General features: G+C 37.2%; 1 protein-coding gene across 2 annotated transcripts; it reads right to left on the bottom strand.

Moving 5' to 3' along the window:
- Window positions 1–7: 7 nt before the first annotated feature.
- LOC136853441 (myosin heavy chain, clone 203-like) lies at window positions 8–17,456 on the bottom strand. Of its 2 annotated transcripts, XR_010857457.1 has the most exons (7): window positions 17,368–17,456; window positions 14,635–15,819; window positions 6,167–6,238; window positions 5,811–5,918; window positions 4,488–4,718; window positions 1,807–3,359; window positions 8–1,626 (listed from the first exon to the last, which is right to left on the bottom strand). XR_010857457.1 is itself a non-coding variant. In XM_067129007.1 (6 exons), the coding sequence occupies exons 2-6, from the start codon at window positions 15,769–15,771 to the stop codon at window positions 2,934–2,936; spliced, it is 1,974 nt and encodes a 657-aa protein (XP_066985108.1). In that variant the 5' UTR covers window positions 15,772–15,920; window positions 17,368–17,412; the 3' UTR covers window positions 2,296–2,933. The 2 variants fall into 2 exon arrangements, 1 of the variants encoding a protein (XP_066985108.1); XM_067129007.1 differs by lacking the exon at window positions 8–1,626 and having other exon boundaries at window positions 2,296–3,359; window positions 14,635–15,920; window positions 17,368–17,412.
- Between the last annotated feature and the right edge of the window lie 6,946 nt (window positions 17,457–24,402).

Genomic DNA, 24,402 nt, shown 5'->3' with positions numbered 1-24,402 from the left:
TAAGGCGTTATATAGATAGTATTTTATTGACATGATTGCTTTGTTATACGACAAGTTACTTTTGGTTATCTCTCGTATTACAGACATTTAACTCGATTGTGGACATGAAATATATCACAAAAGCAAAACACTTTTTTTACACCAAAAAGGATCAATTGTTATACATGTATATATATACACACACACAAAGTGGTCCGCTAAAGGAAAGTGTATAGCTCGGAATGAAGCGAAAAAAAGTACTCTGTAACAACAACGGCATAAATCTGTGTAGTTTTCTCCACGTTGGGATCAATTAAAAAGTGCTAAATGTACGTATCTGTGCGGGTGGGTATTTTTTCAACTACGTCGTTTTACTGTACACTTTGATGGGTGATTCTAAAAGTTGCTGCCATAGCAGTTTTTAGCAAATATTTTAGCCATATTCAAATGACAGACAAGGTCAATATAAAGCACACATAATTTGTTTGAGTACAAACATTTCCATTTTAATCGTGACACCAAATGTTTTGCAAGATTAACCCTTCAGAATACAAGACCTCTCCGAGACTAGGTTACAGTAAGCTAAGCAATAAAAGAATTAGATGGGGAGGGAAAAGTGACATGGATAGGCCTACTAGCTGTGTCACAGGGCTTCTGAACCTAACTAAGTTATGCGATCCTCAGTTAATGTTCATAAGATCAAAGTTGACAAATGAACAGAACAATTTGAAATTGAATATAAACAAAAAAGATGGCTTGTGGGTTAAGACAGAAATTATAATGTTGAGCTAAAGTATCCTACGGAAAAAGCATCGATAGGAGAACAGGTGTATATACTGAAGATCACTGATCAAGAGAAGAACTCATCGCCTCCAGAAATGGGGAAAATAACAAACTTTGCGCAATTAACTGCAACTGATATCAAGACGGTACGTTGAAAGAAAAAAATACGGACAGGAGGTTTAATGCAATAAATAATGAAACCTTACGCCCTGAAGATATTAAAAGCAATGACACAAGGAATTCCCGCTGAGATGACAAAACTTCAGCGAGATATTGAAGAGAGTTTCTATTGAATCTTGCTTTGCCGAAGCCCCAGAGTTATTCTGAACAGAGACAGTGGGATTCAAGTCGTTTTATAATGTGAGAGCAGAGCGCAGTCATACCTATGGTTACTTTACAGATGGTAGCAGATGTTGTCAGAGAGGCTTGAAGATAGAAGGATATATGTATGTATGTGTACATATGCATAAATATATATAATATACATGCAAATACACACACACACACACACACACACACACACATATATATATATATATATATATATATATATATATATATATATATATATATATATATATATATATATAGTATGTGATGACAAACAGAGCAGGGACCACAAAAATTTTATTAAAGATAAAGGTAGTAATCGCTCTCGTGTCATTTCTACACATATACCACCGTAATTAAAAACCTCTTGGTGCTTGAATATTTTGCTCAATCAAAACCTCTTGATGCTTGAATATTTCGGTCAATCAAAACCTCTTGATGCTTGAATATTTTGATCAATCAAAACCTCTTGATGCTTGAATATTTCGCTCAATCAAAACCTCTTGATGCTTGACTATTTCGCTCAATCAAAACCTCTTGATGCTTGAATATTTTGCTTTTGATGCTTGAATATTTTGATAAATCAAAACCTCTTGATGCTTGAATATTTTGCTCAATCAAAACCTCTTGATGCTTGATTTTGCTCAATCAAAACCCTTGATGCTTGAATATTTTGATCAATTTTGATGCTTGAATATTTCGCTCAATCAAAACCTCTTGATGCTTGAATATTTTGCTCAATCAAAACCCCTTGATGCTTGAATATTTTGCTCAATCAAAACCCCTTGATGCTTGAATATTTTGCTCATTCAAAACCTCTTGATGCTTGAATATTTTGCTCAATCGACAACAAAGGCCCGACAAAAAGAAAATAAAAAAAATCATAAATAAAATCGGATACGAGCGTTTTAGGGTTCGTATCCTTGTATCATGTCTGTTTTCACTCTAATTTTTGAAAGTCCACGATTCTGTCCTCCAGGATTCACAGCATTAAGAGTTCAGCTCATTAATTTGAGGTTTTGGTCCGGAAGGGGCTACCTTGCTCGTTTTATTGCATAGCTGCAGATTCCTCATAAAAAGTTGCATCTGTGGCAAAATTTACAACTAAATAGGTACAGCCGTTTCTGAAGATATGTTGGGCATACGTACACAAACTTTCTTAGGTATACTCGTAGATAGGAGATATGTATATATAATATAATTTCTCTCTCTCTCTCTCTCTCTCTCTCTCTCTCTCTCTCTCTCTCTCTCTCTCTCTCTCTCTCTCTCTCTCAGTCCAACCTTTCGTTCGTGGCACGTGAAGTACAAAGGATTGAAATTTTATATGAAAAGCACCAAGGGAAAGGTAATACAGGTTATCTTGAACTTAAGCACAGACGAGTGTTATTTTTTAAATAATAATTTTCCATACTTCATCTTTGTTTTAAACATACATCCCTAGATAACTGTCATGTTAGAAAAAAATGTACTGTTTTTCGGCACTATGGAAGAACATTAATGCATCTCACTCCTTCAGATCAGACAAACTTATCACTTACAATATTCAGTAGAAGTTGCTAAAAAACTTTGTGTCAATCTGTTTTAAAGAGAGGAAAAACAGCCAGAAGCTTTGAAAAGGAGAAAGCAAATGAGTACCTTACTATGGTGTATAGTAAGACAAATAATCATATGTGCCTGAGCTAAGATCATTGTTAAGATCTGTGTCAATAATCAAAGTAGGTTTGTTAAATGTTTGTGGAGGTCTGCTGGTGGTTTGTGGCAATATCTCGTTGGAAATAGTGGGCTCTGGGGAACTTGGGAACAGACTGAGTTTGCGTTCACAGACAATGGATTTTAGCGATTCACACAGCCCAGGTACAAACTGGGCACCTGGCATCGCCAATCATCAGGCACTGCTCTTGCCCAAACGTCGCCTTTGAGTCTTCGTCTGTAAAATCTTCATCCGGGAGAGAGTCTTCGTGTACCTTTATAGTTACCACAGAGCCGTTAGTCCATACCCACTGGCCTTCCACCTTGCGAGCCCCAAGCCAGTACGGTGCAGGTGGAGTTTCTTCAGTGGGCTGGTTTGTGTACAGAAAAGACCTTACGTTGTCCAACATTACGCCATCTGCTATCAGCACGAGGTCGCCGTCCTCCTGTTGGCACAGGTCCCTGGCGGTATGCCAAGATGTAAGGGCATCGTGGAAGGCCAGCAGACAAGTGTTTCCAACTCTCGTGTACTGCTCAGGGCATGGCACAGCCAGATGTTGTGCCAGGGCTGACTGAAGCTGTCGCAATGTAAATAAAAAAGATGAAAATGTTCGTTTAAAGTGAGATTTATAAAGTAGGTGCTCAGACTATGCCTTTCTTTTTTCCCCCATTTTCCTTTTACCCTTAAAGATCATATTCATCTAAGTCGTTATTATAAGTGATATCTGACGTTTAGCTACCTTGTAGCAAATAAAGGTCATTCAATCAGTCAAACTAATAGTTCTTAACCAATCGGGCGAATAAATGACAGAATCTGAAAATATACACAGGAAATTCTGATCACACATTTCAGTCACCTATCCATACAGTTTAAAATTTTTATTTTATTTTCATACCTTTAATTTCTAGCTGAATAAATGCATTCGTATCTATTATGTGTACTTAACACGTGCCTATGAGGGAAGGGAAAGATCCTGGTTCCAATTAGGACTGTTTAAAACATATGCCTCCCTTTAAAAACAAATATTTTCATTCTTAAATGACTCCAATTCGTTTTGTCATAAAAACATACACTTCCTTTCTTTTGGTGAATCGAATTCTCAGAAACTGAACCAACGAATGACCTGTATCTCGAGGCGAGAAATTCGGGAAGCCGCAAAGACATAGCAAAGGAGAAGTAGAACATCATCAAATTAGTTGAAATTCCCAGTAATCGATTTTACGGATTATCTCCAATCATCTAAATAAGGAAGTCATGAGGTCTGTAATACGGGTGTACGTTAAGTTAGGGTGCAAGCTTGAAAAGATTTTGATGGCTATAAAAAAGCTCGAAATAAAGATTCTAAAAGACTAACTTATTCCATAGGGAAGAGTAACAGATTCAGCAGAACGAACATATGAATTACTAGTGGGCGTTAGGTCCAATCTAGTAAAAAAAAAAACTGATTAAGCTTATATATCCCTTGAATGCAAAATATGAAGTGAATACTTTAAGATGATCCCTCTTAGTTTTATACATAAAACAAAAATATACTGTAGATTGCTAAATAATCGTGATATTCCTGGTTCCTTGCTTATCTGTGATCGTTCCTGATTGGAATTATATAGGGTCTATAGTAAAATTTCCTTCTTAGAATGACAAAGTAACTGGACTGATAACTGCAAAGACTATTGTGAAACGTTAATATTAAGACACGTTCTACTACCTTGTCTAACTTGGTTCCAATCCGAGTCTCCATGGTCTTCATAGCCTTTTTCAGCTGATCAGCCGCCGCTTGCGCAGAACTAACAGCCGAGGAGGAGACTGTGGTAACAGCCGCGTCCAGAATTCCCATGGAGGATCGTCTCAGTTTCTCCAGATGTCGGGTCGTCTTAGCTAGAGCCTCTTGGACAGACTGGTTGATGTCACTGCGGATGTCTCCGAATGCGCTCACTATCTGGAATTAGGGCAGAAGTGGCAGGGCTTCCTGACAGGTTCTAGCTGTCAAACTGCAACCTCTTTGGTTGTCTTGAATGGTTCGAGGAAATGCATAAACTGGAGGAGAATTTTAATCAGGACATTGTAGGCTATGAAATGTTTCGTATTCTTTGGGGTCTAAGGGTGGCAAGCTATCGCTTCCGCTTTGGTGAGACAGTCGTCTGTTTTTATCATGTATGAAATTGATGAATTAGCTTTATTATCACTAAAGCCTTCATTCTATCATGTCTGCTGAGGCAAGAAAAAGAACATTTTAGCTTAGTAATTCAGCAGTAGCTCTGTAAAGTGATAATCGTCAAAGATTTTTAGTGCTATATAAGATTAACTTTTGTCGCATACACCGTGACATTTTTTTATTCATAAATATCAAGCCATAAATTTCGTAAATTATCCAATCCACAGCAGAGCCCATATCAGCTTATGCCTCTTTTGGCTGCTTGATGGTCATAGTCACTGTACTTTCGTTGTTTCCGAACCAGGCGGCAGTTCAAATCCCACTGGTAACGAAGCACTTATCACTTACACTTCCCCTTGGATGTAAGTTGTTCCTGATGTATAGTGAAATGGATATTAAACGAAGTTTGTGGCTTAAAATTTGTGAATATAAAAAAATGTCACGGTGTATGTGACAAAAATTAATCTTATTTAAAACTAAAAATCTTAGACGATTATCGTTTTGCTGAGCTACTGCCAAATTACGAACCTAAAATGTTGTTATTGTCTCAGTGGATATGATGGAATGAATGATTTAATGATAATAAAGCTAATTTATTCATTTCATACACGATAAAAATAAACGACTCTTACCAAAGAATACGCAATCTTAAATAGTAGATAAAATTGCGCAGACATTCAACAGCATAGTAAAAGTAAGAAATTATCAGTGGTTATGCTAAAATTCTCATGAAAATAAACCGCATAGGCGTAACAAAGACCCTTCTGTCTGCATTTTGAGCAAAGCACAAGTTGCACTGATTCCTTTGGTTTATTTATTCGGTAATCTAACGCTGACAGACACTGTCGAACGGAACCTAAATACAGATTTCCCTACTTGGTCTGTGCTCATATGGAGGCTGGTAGCATAGTAAATTCTCATCCCAAGCAACTGCTCTGCAATGTCGGTGACTTGCTGGCTCAGCTGAGAGTGTACGTCACTGATCTGAAAAGAAAAACCAGGAGTTAAGTTTGGACGGTCAATGTGTATTTTTGATCACAAGAGAGGAGAAAAAGGTCAAAATTCTGCAAAGATATAAACAATTCTACAAAATCCTTGTAAACTCATGAAATTTTAAGTGACAACTTTAAAGGAATCTTTCAACAAAGAATATACCATGTATAACAGCACGCGATGAAAAAGCAGAAAAAAAAAAAACAGTTCTAGATAAAATTCATGGCTGTTTTACTTACTGCATCTACTATGTGGTTCATAGATGGCTCTGCATATTCAAGACTGGCATTCTCCGTTCTATTGCCGTCAACCTGAATAAAAGGAAATAAGTTTTGGAAGTATTAGTAACTGGCACGATGCAGATCCTATTCGGGGTATTTACTACACTTAGAGAGCACTGAGGAACTGCGACTCTCCTTGCATGAAAGACTGGTAATGGATAATGATGACGACGACGGTAAGAAGAACTGGGAAGCGAAGACGAGAACATCTGGGATTTGAAAGAGATATATGGACTTGTGAGAATGAAGTGTAAGAATACATGTCAAAATACAGATAACAACCATAAATAAAAAACAAAACATTGACAGTGGAAAAAAGCACCAACAATAATAAGCACAGCAGCTATAAAGATGGAACGTTTCCTTCCCTAAGTCCGACAGATGTAGACGCCTAAGCACAAAGGAAACAAACAGCTGAGGTCTTTTGTTTACGTCACAAAGAAACGAATGCAAATTGGAAAGCATGATGCAAGAGTTCCTAATACTTTGTTCTGTTTATGGTGTGGATTGCTTGTTCTATGTTGCTGGACACAAGAAAATAAATTAGTCTGTGTCTATGATATTTAGATAAAAGAAACGTTTTTGAAAAAACGATAGCAGAGGAAATGCAAATTTGAAAGTCATTTAACAATCACAGCAATGCGTAAAACTTAAGATAAAATAATTTAATAACTCTGAGGATCTATCCATGCAAAAGAAAACTACAACGAAAATTTTACTTTAAACAATAGATCCATCAAAAAATAGTTTGTCTCTCCAAATGAACGATGCATTCGTACAGCCAAAAACACTTCATGATTAACATTCTCCACCAGGTTGTAAAAGGGAAAATTAAGAGGGTTCTAGAAAAGCAAAAACCCTGACCTTTAATAAACTATAAATTCTAAAATGTCTTGAGTGGAAGTTTTGCTCAACTCTGGGTTTTAAGGGGACGATAATAACAATATCGTTCATAATTCAAGATGCCTTTAAGTATGTCTGTTGATACCAGCAGCAAACCATCCGGTACCTTAGTGGTCAGCAAACCGATCAGATATTAGGCGACAACTTAAAATGTATTTAAGAAACTGGGAAGAATTTCTGTAATTCATGAATTTTTCTTTGGAAACAGGGATGTCTACTACTTAGACTACTACTGCTGGCAAGGGCTCTTGCTCTACAACATCCCGTAAATGTCTGAAAGCGCCATGGATGTATTCAAGGATATCAAAGAATATGAAAATGAGTTCGTATCAACAAAAGTTAAATATACTTTACCTAGAAATTAGTAAAAAGAGAAAAAAAAAGAATAAACCGAAAACGAATCTTTTACTTTGATGTATATACGAATTCAAGGATCTACAGATAGAAACAATGCACGCACAAACATACGGGACATACAGTCTGTTACTTGACACTGAAGTCCTAGTGTGAATGGTCGATTCTCCTGAAAGTGATGGCACTGTTGCACAAATCATTTGTTTAGCTAATGAGATGTTCCATCGACTTCTTATCCTTTTCTATAACCTTTTCACGGTCCATTAAAGCATCGTTGTTGGCAGTGTTTTTGTCTTATACCAAATCAGTTTGATATTGAAGCAGGCGCATAACTTGTGCATGTGTTCGAATGAGTGTGCGTGTTTTCTCAGCTGTAGCTACTTAGTAACATCAGTGGGTGTTTACCGATACTCTGAATAATAACAATTTTTAGTTTTCTTTCTCACACGTAACCTTCACACAAAACAACTAGGTGCACTCATTCCTTTAATAATGATCACTACTGTGAATGCATTCATGTTTGTACAAGGTTCGTACTGTACGTATATTACGACAAGATCAGACAAAAAATTGTTCCACAAACAACAGAGAGATAGGGAAGGTCGCCCTTAGAGCTTGTTATACCGGTGGTCCCCCCGCCACCCCCCCAAAAAAAAAAAAATTAGAAAAAATTGTCAAAATATTTAAGAAACTGAAAGTGGAATAGAACAGTCATTCTTTTCACGGATTAGCTGGGCAAGAGAAAAATCTGCCAAGCGCAAGACCCAGTTTTTTAAGCAAACGCCTTTAGTAATCAGGCTGGGATAGATCATGAATTAAAATGACACACTAAAAGATGCCTAGCACCCTGTGGAACTTTCATTAGGAGAGCAAATTACCAATCCACCTTGAAATTAAAGAAAGTTAGGCTTACAAAAGTGGTTAAGAATTTGATTGGGAAAGGCCAAAAATTTTTCCCAGTGCAAGAAAAGATCTTTCTTCGAAGTAAATGATGAAGTGATTCCTAACAGATAGAAAAGTAACGTACTGAGGATCAGGTAAGGTCAAACCAAAGGACAGGACTGAAAGTTACAGCAGAAGGGGTGACATCTCTGTCATCAGTCAAACCTCAGCAAAATCAGGGGCCTTGAAATCAAAGTATCATAGTGACAATCGCAACAATTCCCCCATGGAAAGCCAAGGGTGAAGGTTTGTATGCTAGCCCACAGAGAGGCATTTCCTTTTCCCATGAAATCTTACTCGTGCGCAGTTCAGGCTTGGCAGTAACGTCAGTATGATGTCATACAATCAGACATCACCACCATCTGAATTTGTGGTACGGGAGTTGATACTTTGTTTATGTGCCAACATTGGAAGGTGGTGAAATGATAGCCAGACAGAGCAACTGAAAGTTGCCATCTGGACTTTTAATTAACAATTCCTTTTATGAAACCTCTTTAAAAACATTTAAAAGTAAAAATAAAAATGAAAAACAAGTAAAATAAAATATATCACTGACGTTGCAAAACACGACAAACCGTCGCATACACAATTGTATTACAATTGATACTGTTCATTGTATAACTGCCAAGAGATCCAACAACGCGACAACTGCTGATAATATGCATTTGTGTATGTGAGACAGAGAGAGAGACAGACAGACAGAGAGAGAGACAGATAGACAGACAGACAGAACAGTTTCAGTGTTAAAGCCACGAATCTTTGCTTTGTTAATGTTTACAGTTTTATGAGAAGAGCGAGTCCATTTTGTAATGTTAAAGCTGTAATCTTTTAATTTGTAAAAATGTTTACAGTTTTATGAGAAGATGCGCGGTCCATTATGGTAATGAAGCTGTAATACATAATATATAAAAACATCAAATAACTTTTGCTTCAGGTGAACACTTAATTTTTGTTAAGTTAAAAATTACAGTTATCAACAATATATGGAGCTTAAGAAAGAAAGAGAAAAGGAAAGAAAGAAAAAAGACATTGTTTTCCTTAAGATTGTCTGAGTTCAAGTACTGTAGCATACGCGTTCTGGACGGAGTAAGGATTTCGTAAATTATTGGATACCAAATAAAATAAATAGCAATACTCCTGTAAACATCTTGATTACAGTTTAAATGAGAGAGAGAGAGAGAGAGAGAGAGAGAGAGAGAGAGAGAGAGAGAGAGAGAGGTGCTTGCATGAATAACTCAATAAATATGGAGTTAGACACACACAAAGAACCGTAGAGATAGGAAACTTCGTTACATGAATGAATTGATCGGCAAATTAGAAACAGGGCAAGAGTGATAAACAGACAAAAAAAGAAAAAATTGCAGAAAAAAGAAAAAAAAAAAATGCGTCGTTCGGCGCAATCGAGTTTTCTGTACAGCAGCTACAGCGTATAATCAAGGCCACCAAAAATAGACTTATCTTTCGGTGGTCTCAGTATAATGCTGTATGAGCCGCGGCCCATGAAACTTTAACCACGGTCCGGTGGTGGCTATCATATATCGTTGCCAGAAGCACGATTATGGCTAACTTTAACCTTAAATAAAATAAAAACTACTGAGACTAGAGGGCTGCACTTTGCTGTTTGATGATTGGAAGGTGGATGATCAACATACCAATTTGCAGCCCTCTAGCCTCAGTAGTTTTTAAGATCTGAGGGCGGACGGACAGACAAAGCCTGCACAATAGTTTTCTTTTACAGAAAACTAAAATCAGTGAGTTTATAAGAATTGTACGGTAATATCTAGCAACCGTTAGGCAGTGATGTCACTCACTCCTCTACTCTCACGGGCCAATCAGGAAGCCCATGTGACGTTCACGAATAAGACGGGGAAAATACTGCAGGAACTTTCAAAGTACCAAAGCTGGCGTTGTGTTGGAAATGAGTGGGAGGGAAGTACAGATTAACAGAAAAGATAGCGGCGACATATGTCAGAGCAAATGTTTGTATTCTAAAAATAATTGAACTCACAATTTTTCATTTAATTCTCAATTTTGGGATCCATAAAGTGAGACCGAATGGTAATTCATTCTAATAAATTCACATCAGGCAATCCTCTCTCAGGAACTTTACAGAATTTATAGCTGCCATTGCTTTTGTGATAAGGCGAAAGATCATAAACTCTGTTAGATAAACGTAGTGCTTATGTTGTTACAACTCAATATAAACTCCAAGTTTCTCGTCCTTTCGTTTCTAGAGATCTGCTTTCTTAATCCCTGCTTCTTTCAATTCATCATTAACATTCAGACCACTCGTGTTGGAAGGACTGATTCATGGAATTTAGGCTAAAAAGCTAAGCAATGAGCAGCTTCAGCCATTTAGCGCTTGAGAAAGTGCAAAGAAGGAATGGGATTGTTTAGACAGCAAGAGAGGCCTAGACACTAAATGAGATAAAGTACAAGGGTTTAAAGGTGGAACTAGGGGAAACCCCATAATTGCACTAAGAAATACCAGTTAGAGGCGTTGGACAGCAAGACCGAAGAAAGAAAGAAAGTGGAGGTAGGGCAAAAGACTATACAGTGGGCACAACAGAGGCCGGAGGAACACTGCAAACACCCTTTAGTAATGCCGACAGTCCACCGCTAGAGGTCCATTGATGGAACTGCCCCCCTACAAGGAAACCACTCATGTTCTTTCCGTTCATACGAAAATTATTTTGTTCTTCACGCGTTTCTTTCCTTTCCAACTTTTTCCTCTTGAGAAAGCTGTTCGCAGCCTATCAGATACTGTGTGATGTAATTCAGATGGACCGAGTTTATTTATTTAAAGGAACCCAACGGTGATGATGATTACACTACCGGTTTTCGTCTCTGTTGTCTTCTTTATTTCCCAAAATGTCTCTTCAATAACCATATATCGAAGGAACGCATGATTCTTTTCATTGAATAAGGGCCATTATGGGAATGAATCTGTAAACATTAATATGTATAAAGAAACTCATAGATATAACAACGCACACTGCTGATACAAAGAGTTAAGTATAACTTAGTTTAACCAGACCACTGAGCTGATTAACAACTCTCCTAGGGCTGGCCCGAAGGATCAGATTTATTTTACTGGTTGCCTAGCAACGGGACCTACAGCTTATTGTGGAATCCGAACCACATTATACCGAGAAATTAATTTCTATCACCAGATATAAATTCCTCTAATTCTTCATTGGCCGGTCGGAGAATCGAACGCGGAGCCAGCAGAGTGCTAGCTGAGAACGGTACCCGCCCGTCCGATGAGGAACTATATCTGCACAGTTGAGGCGAATGCCAAATCTGTATTTAGCTAAGTCAGTTCACTGTATTCATAAATAAATACAGAACAACATCGGCATATTTACTTTAAAAATTTAAATACAAATGAACTAACACCATTGTCAGCCTAATAATTAATGATAAAGTAATTGTTCACTTTCGTCTACATGTCAAATAAATGTGGATTGCTACAATTATTTTGTAAGTTTCCTAAGGCTGGAGAATTATGGCACAGAGAGAGAGAGAGAGAGAGAGAGAGAGAGAGAGAGAGAGAGAGAGAGAGGTGGGGGGAGATGGAGGGAAGGGGTGGCTCAAATCGCAGATCAAATGGTATTGCTTGTATTGAAGAGAATGGAATCTATTTTCCTTTTCTGATAAACATGGGCGTACGACAATAATCATTGAAAACATCTCTAGCTTTAACGTCCTCTTGACGGCAAACAAATAAAAAATCACCCGGATTAAAAAAAAATCAGTTCTAGCGAGCCAGTAATACCAACACCATTTCTTTATAGACAGGTACATTGCAGAGTTAAATGACTGGGTATTTCCCTAATGACCATCATGTACCCCTTATTAACAAACAGCTATTGCTCTTTTAGAGTTTAATCTTTACTTCTAAATTTATTTTTCCGTGGTGAGCTGCTTTCCATAAAGAATGAAGTTTGGCTTGTAATAATAATAATAATAATAATAATAATAATAATAATAATAATAATAATAATAATAATAATCTACCCTTAGCAAAAATATTTAGACAGGGAGAATGTAACGCTAGAAAATAAACACAGGAACAAATCCTGAATAAAATTATTCTCAGAAAATGTACTGTCTTTTACTATGGTATCATATTTCTCACTCTCTCTTTCAGCCGCAAGCTCTCTCTCTCTCTCTCTCTCTCTCTCTCTCTCTCTCTCTCTCTCTCTCTCAGCCGCAAGCTCTCGCTCTCTCTCTGCACGGCCTAGATTATCGAAAGGTTATAACGAACATGTTGGTTCATTAGGGTACAAACCCTGGTAGTCATTCTGAAAGATTTTATTACTAGACAGATTATTATTATTATTATTATTATTATTATTATTATTATTATTATTATTATTATTATTATTATTATTATTATTATTATTATTTCTTTGCAGTAAGTGAGATCTCTTCTTTCTGTATTTCCCTTTACCTTCTCTTACTTCCTAATGAACACCATATTCTTTGGAAGCTTGAATTTCAAGTCAGTGGCCCTGTGGACTTGTTCCATGTGAATCAGGTTCATCTTCTGAATAATAATAATAATAATAATAATAATAATAATAATAATTTTAATATTAATAATAATAATATAATATTTTTATTATTATTATTATTATTATTATTATTATTATTATTATTATTATTATTATTAAAAGAGACGGGAAATCTTATCCTAATAGGAAACCAACATACATTAGCGGCGAAAATCCACGTAATCATTTCTGGCAAAGTTAGTTTACATATTATTTATAATAGGTACTACTTGTTCTGCATTTGTTGCTAGACTTTAAGACAAGATTCCCCCGCCCCCCCACCATAAAAAAAAAACACTAAACTACCGTTTTGTATGATAAAATCAATATGTAACAGGTTCATTATACGGTTGCGGAAAAGCAAGATGGATTTAAACAGAATGGAATAGAATATAAGATCTAGGCCAAAGAATGGGACCTATGAGGTCGGTCAGTGCATAAAGGTAAACACAGAGTAAAAGGTTTTAAAGATGTAGCAGGAAGTAAACCTCACAGCTGAACTATGAAACAATATCGGTAGGAGAGTGTGGAAAGAAAGATGGAAGAAAGAGAATATGAACGGAGATATAGTAAAAGAAATTAAGAGGGTTGCAGCTAGGGGCCGAAGGAACAATGCAAAGAATCTAAAGTAATGCCTACAGTGCACCACACGAGGTGCACTGACGGCACCAACCCCCAACGGGGGATTCAGATAGAAATCTTAAAAAGGAACCGCAGACTGAGGTAATGAATTTGGAGAAATGACCTTTGCAATCTTGAAAAATTATCTCATTAAAAAAAAATGGATTGGTGTCATGTTTTTAATAAAAATTTTAATTTTTCTTAATCCTTTTTTGTACTGATATATATACGTTTGTCCTCTTTTCTTTTCAGTCCTATCGCTCTGTCCTTAGATAATCTATTTTATAAAATGCCTCACATCCATTCTCTATTTTTTAAGTGAGTTTTGTTGATTGTAGACAAATCATGACAAAATCAACCTAAAAGAATGAAATTAGTAAAAAAAAATTATTTCCCAATTATTTCACAATTATTGTGATAAAAACTGAGACGAAGGTGGTAAACACATATCAGAGAGCTGTTAACTGTGGAAGAAAATATAGCTGATAATAAAGGCACATCACAATGACAGACATCCATTGCGAATCTCGCTTTTCCCATTTTATTATCATTATTCATCTATCCGTCTCCGTCCATAAAATACACATAGACATGTATATACATACATACACAAACACACACAGATATATATATATGTATACATGTGAATGTATATATATATATATATATATATATATATATATATACACATACACACACACACACACACACACACACACATATATATATATATATATATATATATATATATATATATATATATATATATATATATATATATATATATATATATATATATATATATAAAATTACCTGCTCCCAAACTCAGCACGAGTGTATGCAAGCATTCACCAACCGTTTCAAGAGCAGATCTGTCATCATTGAAAGAGGGTAAAGTCCATTAACACTTTTTCCTGAGAGAGCCTGTGCTAGTTTTGAACAGCCACGCCTGTCTCGGTCCGACCATCATAAAGCTAAAGAAAAATATACGCTGCTACCCAAACGCAACCACAGTTTCTAGGAAATGAGGCCCAGCTGTAAGCTTACCATGACGACGCAGAACTCCTTTTGCTTGGCTGTATCATATTGCTCAGTTTGGTTTTGGAAGTCCTTCAGCGAGTTGAGGATGTCCTCGAGAAGTGCCGATTGATTGAGATGCATCTGAAGTAGCCCCTCAAGCTGGGACAGGGTGGAGGACGACATGTCGTAGAGGGAGTGGTTCGCCGCTTCAAGGACGAGCGTTGCTAGTTCCTTGGCGTGGCGTTTGGTCGAGGCAGCGAGCGAAAACTCGAGGCTTTCGAATCGGGACTCGGTTTTGCGAATGGCGTCCTGCGTCTGCGTTTTGACGAGGGTTGCCACTGACGTCATTGCTTTCAGCAAACTGTCCTGCAGCACCCGCTGGCGCGTGGATGACGTGTGCAAGAGAGCGGCCAAGCGCTTGTCCATCGCTAAGTTCGAAATTCGAATGCGACTGAAGGTGGCAGAGAAGAGGTGCTGCGTGACGTTTGTATCTGATAAAATAAGGTCCTGTAGTTCTGACAGCTTGTTTTCGACTTCCAAGGTCGAGGTGGATGATTCGTTCGCTCTCTGTGTCGATGCTGAGGTCATATTACCGATCGCTTCTTCCACAAACATCTTGAGTTCGTCCATGGCCAACCCGCACACGAAACTCAGATTGGATGTTTGGTCTCTAATGATCCCATGGTATATTTCTGTAACATTTGACAGAATGCTGTCAACGCTTTGGCAGTCATCTGATCTGCCGGAGGACGATACGTTTTCTAAACGACCCTCCACCTGGCAGACACTGATGCCAACTAGAGCCAAACTTCTGTTGACATCTTTGACTTCAGCTGTCAAGTTCTCTATTTTGCCTTCCATCGATTCCAGTTTCGACTCCAGCACTTGGTTTCTTTCCTGCTCTGCTTCCAGCAGGTTCGTTAGAGTCGTCAGCTTTGCTTCTAAAGTTTCTATGTGGCTGACTTTGGCCATGAGAGAGTCTAGCTTCCTAAGGGCAGCTTCTTGTCGAATGTAAATACTGGACAGGGGGTCAAAGACGTTCGATGTTTGTTCATCTCCAACAGTAACTCGGAAAGAGTGAAATACACAGACGAGTGACAGGAAGTGGTTTATTCCCAAGAGGCGTTTCTGGATTGTTACAGTCATGTTGTTGCTGTTTGTCATTGGATCAGCTTGTGTTCTTTTTGATAAGTTTATTTGTTTTAGCGTTATCTGAATGAAAATACAAGATCACATCAATTCATTGTAGCTTAATCACACTGATCACAAGATGTTATAAAGCAGTTTACTATCAAAACTTTTTCATTACTTATCTATAATAAATAAACCGATAAAAACATTTGTATAAAAAAGGGTAAGAATTTGAAAAATAAAAGTTGATAAAAATGAACCCTTCTAGGTCTTTAGAAGCACGATTCGAAGACTGAAATTAGTTTGACAAAGTAAATGATTATACTCAGAGTTAAAGTTTCTGTAATGAAGCATTAATGGTTTTACGGTTACTGTTTACATCTCTTTTTCAACGAGAAATCGTATTATTACTAACTATAAAGGCATTACATAATTTTGAAAATCCATTATGTGGATTATACTTCAACAGATTATTTTGATTTTATTTTTTTGTTATTTTTTTTACTTCATCTAACGCATAATCAATTTGTTCATGTCACTTAGATGTTCTTTTTAACTATTCAGTGTTCTCCAAGAGAAATGAAAGAAAAGAAAAGAGTATAATTTTTTTCCAGTCGAGCACACGCACTCAAAATATATATCCTATACCATATGACAGCTTTCAGTTCGGAGTGGATGGTATCTGAAGAATACGGTGTCCTGTTTCTCATCAAATTTTTGGGTGAGGTTGCTAGCCTCACACCTATTTTCCGTGAGTCCAGCAGACGCTGGTACTCATTCACAGATGGATGGACTGGTGGACTAAGGGCTGTGGGCTGGGAGTACTTCGTGGTTTCAGCAAACCTGAGCTGAATGCTGCACCACTCAGCCATGGAGCCCACGTTGCTTGACTGCACTTCACAAGAGATAGAAGTGCTGTTGCCATATCCCTACATTTACCTAGCCATATATCTATCTACCGATTGATAGATAGATAGACAGACAGATAAGTAGATAGACAGATATCCATATCAACAAAGGAAGTGCAGTTTTGTCACTTGTCCAAAAGTGTAGAAAAAATAAATTCGCCAACTAATGAGAATTACTCAAACGTACAATGTAACAAGATTCGTGGTGTTAACTCTCACGTAAAAACATTTTCTTCACGGCAGGACACCTTAAAGTCTTTATTTTTGACGAGAGTTAAATTGACACATTATTCATTCGTTTTACTAATCGGATATGCCCTTCAGGTCAAAAGGAAACAGGTGCTGACACAAAATGTCAATTATATCTTCAGCTTAACTAAACAGATTCACAGACATTTGTAAATCACACTGTACTATAATCTAATTATTTCCTTTTTCCACCGACATTATCAAAAGGAGCTAAGGTTCGTTTACATATAATGCACACCAAATGCACTATGAAATGTGGCAAAACATGTAAACAACCAAACTCGTATTTTCAAAAATCTTTTCACCTTCCGTTATAACGAAAATATTTCCGAGTTTCGTTTTGAACATTCCACTGCTAAAGACACTAATAAGACGCAGAGTTAACGAAATTTAGCAATAATGTCAAGCATAAATCTAGCAATAATTATCATCGCACACAAAAACACTTTAAAGGAATGAAAATGAAACCCACAGAGCGGAGGAGACAAGGTACCGCAACTCTCGACGAGAACCGGAGAATCTAGACTAAGCAACACGCCGAGCCACAGTCGAGGTTTATCCGTTTTGTTTACATGTACCTCGCTCTAACAACCAGCCGCTCTTCAAACGGGCTGCCTCCGCCCTTGTTGAGATCTGCCCCAACGCGCTTTTTCTCTCTCTCTTTTTTAGTAGAGTTCGGTATTCAGAGGGAATCAAAGATTATCATCACTCGATCATGTATTATTATTATTATATTATTGTGGGTAGTATGCAGAGTAGGGAGACAGGGATATTCAGTGTTACTTGTGGGGGGTGGGGGGTGCGGTTCAGGGAGGGTGAAGGCCCTTGTTCCGGCCAGGTCGGGGCACGGCGCCCTAAGTTAGGCTAGGAAGGTAAGACCTAGTTGGGTCAGGACACGGCATTCTAGGAAGGTTATTAGGATCTCTCACGCCTACCCCTGTCTCCCTACTCTGCATACGCTCCACTACTAATAATAGTATTATTATTATTATTATTATTATTATTATTATTATTATTATTATTGATGCAACTTATTTCTTATTTTGAATACGACATTTTGGTAGGTACCTTGTAGACTCAGGATTATTTATCAAAAAATGTTTTTGAACTTGACATATTTCTCAAGGGCGCAGGTCGACTTAAGGTGCAAGATTAAGCGTTCTTTTCTCTACTCTTCAGACACTGGTTGTTGGAGGCCATTGGCACTTTGTCTCAGAAACCGTGTCAAAGGTAATGCCCCACGTAGTTTTTTCACCTTGACCTATTTGAAGGATCAGTTCAAAAGACAATATTTGATCTTTCTCTTGAAGGAATAGGAATATAGAATTCAGTCCAAGCGCTGGGACCTATGAGGTCATTCAGCGCTGAAAGGGGAATTGAGAGTACGAATGTTTGAAAGATGTAACAATTGTTAAGAGAGGGTGGGAAGTCATATGGAAGAGAGACAAAGTGAATAGAGGTACAGTAAAAGGAAGGAAAAGGTTGCAGCTAGGGCCCGAAGAGACGCTGCAAAGAACCATAAGTAATGCCTACAGTGCACCACGTGAGGTGCACAGACAGCGCTACCCCCTTACGCGAGATCTTTCTCTGATTATGATCAAATTTAGTAGATGGTCGCTGTGGGACTGATGGGTATTTTTACTGGGTATTGTTTATTTTTTTTTTTATTTGGCCTATAATTCAGGGAAACAAATCTGATCTCGACGTGACTCAGTAAGAAGATACTTTATCTTTTTTTCTTTCTAGGTAACAGGTCAGTTCAAAAGCTACACCTTATCTAGGAAACCATGGCAATAAGAGGTCTCTAACTTTCCTGTGCGCTTTATTATTTTTAAAACCTTTTATTATTATTTTGACAAGCCAGTGTTCATTATAATTTATTCCTTGGAACAGATACAGGCGAAATGTAGCTATTGCAGTTATCATAATGATTATCATCATTATTATTGTACCATACTTAGTATGTCGTTATTATGTTTCTTTACAATTTACTTATCCTATTTTTCGTATCTTAAATGACTGTGACCGTTTTTAGGATAAAGCCTCAGAACTGTGAATACATGAGATGAAAGTCTCAAAGCGAAAGAGGGATAAATACTGTAAATACACTCACAGAACAAAAACCTCCGACTGAATTACTTCCAAGTATGTTATCTCAAGTTCAGTTGGTTTTTTCTAGGAGTAAACACCCGCATGACGTTGTCAGAATTGCTTCGGTAACTCTAAAACTTTCTCTTTTTATCAATAATTCCAAAGAAAGCAAATAAGTTTTAGATAAATTCAATACACAACGAAATTCAGGATGTATTCACCATTCATAAACTTCCTAAACCTTTCATATTAAATATTTACCTCTCTCTTCTTAAAATAAGGGGAGTGATTTCGCCATGAGCGCCAAGACCCCGTGAGAACAACATTCATCAAAGGTTCGGAATTTCCTGAGCCCAATTTCTTGGTGTTAGTCACAGCGCGCGATTCACACGTTCACACCTTCAGAACATGAGGCATCTGACTTAGCGTAGCTGTCTAAGTATTCTTTTTTTTTTTTTTTAAGCAACAGCTAAGTATTCTTTTTTTTTTTTTAAGCAACAGCTATGAACACATTCTTATTAGTAACAAATGTGCTACTATAGTCTTTGCTCAAAACGTTCTTGCTAATATAAAGCAAAATTGGACGGAAACTGCTGTGAAATCAGAGGATATTTTCTGCAGGCTATCTAGGGATCTTTATCTCAAGTTTGTTTTGCCTCTGCTTTCGTACCCAGCCTCTCATTCAAGAGGAAGAGAATATTTTATTTCTTTAGATTTTATTTGCCTTTATGGAAAATCTCTCTCTCTCTCTCTCTCTCTCTCTCTCTCTCTCTCTCTCTCGCTCTCTCTCTCTCTCACACACACACATATATATATATATATATATATATATATATATATATATATATATATATATATATATATATATATATATATATATATATATATATATATACACACATTTATATATGCGTGTGTGTGTGTGTATGAGTGAGATAGAAAGAGAGACAGAGAGAGAGCATTTTCCAGTAACATATCCACCAAGGCACCCAAAAAGACAGAGACCCACAAACCCACAGAGAGAGAGAGAGAGAGAGAGAGAGAGAGAGAGAGAGAGAGAGAGAGAGAGAGAGAGAGAGAGAGATCTTTTTGTGAAAACTGTTCCACTCTTGCTAAACACGACTTGAAACCAGTAAAAAGCACCTCTGTCCTTTGCGTAAACAAATGACTGCTGTCGTATAAACAGTTCCTGCGTTGCCATATCCGTTGCCTGCGTTAGCCTTGACAGCAGATGGGGATCTGCCAGATAAAAGAAAGGAACTCTCTTGCTTCTGACAACAGAGAGAGAAACAACAGAAGGGACAACAGTAACAAATGTGATATGAAGAATTAAAAAAGAAATTTATCAATTGTATGGAACATTTGCTTTAAAATAAAAACGTTCACTTTGAATATTTCATATACGTCTATGTCGGAATTGTTATTATTAATATTTTCCTAATCTTTGGAATATTTTGACGCATTTCACTATCTTATTTTCAAGATAATAATTAAAAACATCATAGATATTAAATCAATAGGTATATATCAAATCAAAACTTTAAGACCTAGAACGTTATTAGAAAATAAGCTGAGACCTTCTCGTTAGTTCTATATATTATGTTTTTCCTAAATAGCTCAGAAACTGATTTGCGCTGTGTTGTGGGCGTGGGGGTGGTGGAAGGAACAGGCGCTAGAATGAAAATGTATCGTCAGTCAATTTTCATAATCAGTAAACTTCGAAATTTCCACTTTTATCGTAAGTTATATGATTTTGAAATTTGAGCATAAAAACAGGTCTCTGATCTTGGTAAGTAAATCAAGATCTTTTATATTCCTCACCTGTTCAATGAGAAAAAAATTGTGGAAGTAATAATAATTACTAACCCACAAACAGACTTTCAAGTAGCCATAGCGCACATCATCCAACACCTGTTCTTGCCTTTATTTACGTCTTGTATCACGCTGTGTGATGGGTTTTACAGTAATGTGAACTGACATTGTTCTTTTATTCACGTTTGAGATTAAGATAATTTCCATGGCATAATTAAAAACTGCTCAAACATGCTTGTTTAATGTTAAATTCATTATAACGTAAATTTTCTATGATAGTAGAAACACTTTTATAGAAAACGTACTATTTATATTACAGTAACTAAATGAAATAATTTTCCCTTTTGCACACTTGTTTCCCCAAAAATTGACAGGCTGGTTAAGTATTTATATTTGCTGAACCCTTGATTTTACGCTGAAAATTATTACGTAAACTAAATGAAATCATTTTCCCTTTTGTTTCCCCCAAAATTGACAGGCTGATTAAGCATTTATATTTGCTGAACCCTTGATTTTACGTCTGAAAATTATTACATATTATATTATTTGGGGTCTAGTGAAAAACGACGGGCACAGGCTCCGCCGACGAAAACAAATCTAACCTTTCCTAGAATGCCATGTCCTGACCTAACCAGACCTTCCCCTCCTAACCTAACTTAGGGCGCCGTGCCCTGACCTAGCAGGGGGGCTTTGCCCACCCGGAGACCTTCCCCAAGCAATACTAAACATCGAAAACATGGACTAAGCTTCCGTTCGGATGTAGTGTTTGTTATGGCATCTCTATTTTGCGCGTTATGTCTTAAGTACATTTGTTGTTTCCTCTTACCTGTGGTAGAGAAAGATGGTATTTTAATATATGTTCGACAATCCCATTCTTCGTCGCAGAGGGTCGAGGGTGAAGGGCGATAAATAAAGCGATATCTTCTTGCTTGTGTTTATTTGCTCAGCTCATGGGCGTCATCTACGCGGGGGACGGAGGTTACTTTTTATTGACATATCTCGCTTTATTCACCCATCTTGTAATTTCCAGGCAAGCAGCACCCTTCGTTATGGATGCCTTAGATCATGTTTATGAACGAATATTTATAACAACTGGAAAGTTCGCTAAATATTCATGCTCAGGATGAAAGACAATGGCCAATCTGCCCAACTCATTGGTTAACTGTGGACCTTGTAAAGTCTGTGGAATAACAATAAAAGCTCAATAAAATGCAGTTCAACAACAGTACGAACCAATAGTATTCGTAATTGTTTGTTAACAAAATGGACTCTTTGCTTCTCTGCCTGTTCTACAAGTCCTAGAAAATCTTAATGATGCTCTTCAGATTAGTCACATTTAATGGAGTCTTGCTGTCAAAGTAGCTGCAGAATGAAGAAACATCTGATAGCTGCACAAGAGTGTGACAGTGTGAACTAAATACTCACAAGCGCAAGATTCCCAGGAGGCTTGGTGATGGTAAAAATGATTAAGAGTTCTTCAAAGTTATTGTGACCTGGCACCTTTTTAGTGTGACTCGGACAATGCTGAGCCTGAAGCCACTCAAACCAGGGGTTGGGTAATTGTAATTGTAATTTAATTTAAATGTAATTAATTACATTAAAGTATGTAATTGTAATCGTAATTGTAATTGGATGTAGAACTTAGTGAGGTAATTGTAATTATAATTAATTACTTTATAAAGTAACTGTAATTGCAAAAAGTAAGTCATACTAAAACTCTGATAATCCTTGTTTTTCTGCTATGGAGGCAAATATGTAAATACTGTAATCTGTATAAGATGGTACTGTGAGAAACTAGCTAAAGTACTACTGGACTCTGTACAATTGGATCCCTACATGGAAATAAAAGATGCGGCAGCCTTGCTAGATCCTAGATTTAAACTGAAGGAGCAGAAGGACCCTGGCCAAAGAGATGCTTGGCATGGACAAGAAAAGAGCAAGAAAGAACTTATGATATTGCTCAGGGCCTCAAAAACTAAATTGTTCTCTTTCCTACCAGGTTTCCAAACGAAAATCAACGCACAGTGTCAATGAATCTTTTGTTCCAATATGCAGGATGATCAACCATTTTGCAGTGATCATTACTTTACTGGAAAGAAGCACCACAGCGATGAGTCCATTAAGAATCTTGTCAAAAGATGTATTGTACTGCTACATCAGCTCCATCTGAACGAGGATTTTTAGCAACCAGACAACAGACCCGGCTGCAATCCTCAACTTGGGTCTCTTCTTTCAGATCAATGATAATGACAAGTGTAACAGAGAATTGTTTAAGAAACTACCGCCCCTCAGATATAAGTTATCCTACCACCTACAACTTTCAAAAATTAAATGGCAATTTAGTTTTACAAGCCTATCTTGTAATTTGTTTTTTCATTTTTTCAAAAGTACAAGAATTAAATCTTAAATCAATCTTTTTATGGATGCCTTAGATCATGTTTATTTGAAATTGCAAATACCTTTTATAACAACTCTGGAAAGTTTCATTTGTTTTCTCCTAAATTTTCAAATGCTCAGGATGAAAACTTAAATCAAATCTTTCACAACTTACAGCCAATCTGCCCAACTCATTGGTTAACTGAGCATGGACCTTTAATCAGTAAAGTCTAATTTGGAATAACAATAAACTAGCTCTGGAAGTAATTTTTCAATAAAGCAGCAAATGATTTGGTTTTTCATCTACAACAGCACTGAACAAGCCAGTAGTATTTGTAATTGTTTGTTAACAGGAAAATGTGTCCTTGGACTCTTTGCTTCTCTGCCTGTTCTACAAGTCCTAGAAAATCTTAATGATGCTCTTCAAGATTCAAAAGTCACATTTAATGGAGTGCTTACTGCTGTCAAAGTAGCTCTCCTTCTATCATGGGAAAATCTCAAACCCTGAGAAGTACAGAAAACTAGTCTAAGGAAATTTTTGAAGCTGCACAAGAGTAAATTGAGGAGGAGTGTGAACTAGAACCGGTGACTCCCTCACAAGCGCAAGATTCCCAGGAGGCTTGGTGATGGTTCTCAGGAATATACTCCCAGTTGTGCAGAGAGGAGTATTACAGGGTAGAGTTCTTCAAAGTTACTGACAGTACCTAAGGGTATTCAAATGAGTTTTTCGCTTCATCTGATCTCACAATATACCGCGACTCAAGTAAAATGCTCTTAACTGGGTCATTCAAAGAGGAGTCCGTCAAGAAATGTCCAGAACTTTCTGATTCCTTAAAGCAAGAAATTGATTTCTTCCGTAATCAATTCAATGGTGCATCTGTTGAGGACTACCGAAAGGCTTTTGCAAATACGCCGGAAGTTCGAAGAATGTTCCCACAGGCTGAACGCTTGCTGAGACTTCGTTTGGTCTCTCCAGCAAGTTCATGTGAGGTTGAACGGTCATTCACTCAGCGCATTTAGGCCCATGAAAACTTGGCTGCGTACCACCATGACCCAAAAACGGCTTAACCATCTTATGCTTTGTCATGTTCACCGAGAACGTCCTGCTGAGACCTTTTGGTCTCTCCAGCAAGTTCATGTGAGGCTGAACGGTCATTCAGTGCACTTATGCCCATGAAAACTTGGCTGCGTACCACCATGACCCAAAAACGGCTTAACCATCTTATGC

This window comes from Macrobrachium rosenbergii, chromosome 27, assembly GCF_040412425.1.
Source record: "Macrobrachium rosenbergii isolate ZJJX-2024 chromosome 27, ASM4041242v1, whole genome shotgun sequence".
Classification (NCBI taxonomy): domain Eukaryota; kingdom Metazoa; phylum Arthropoda; class Malacostraca; order Decapoda; family Palaemonidae; genus Macrobrachium; species Macrobrachium rosenbergii.
The sequence above is the reverse complement of the archived record's forward strand: the minus strand, read 5'-3'. Positions and strand labels throughout refer to the sequence as shown.

Excerpts from the sequence above, each read along its gene's own strand:
- LOC136853441 (XM_067129007.1), bottom strand. The coding sequence starts at position 15,771 with ATGACAAACAGCAACAACATGACTGTAACAATCCAGAAACGCCTCTTG. Across the intron at positions 6,239-14,634 it reads AGGAGTTCTGCGTCGTCATG|GTTGACGGCAATAGAACGGA; the intron begins GTAAGCTTACAG and ends CCTTTTATTCAG. Across the intron at positions 5,919-6,166 it reads TGAACCACATAGTAGATGCA|ATCAGTGACGTACACTCTCA; the intron begins GTAAGTAAAACA and ends TTTTCTTTTCAG.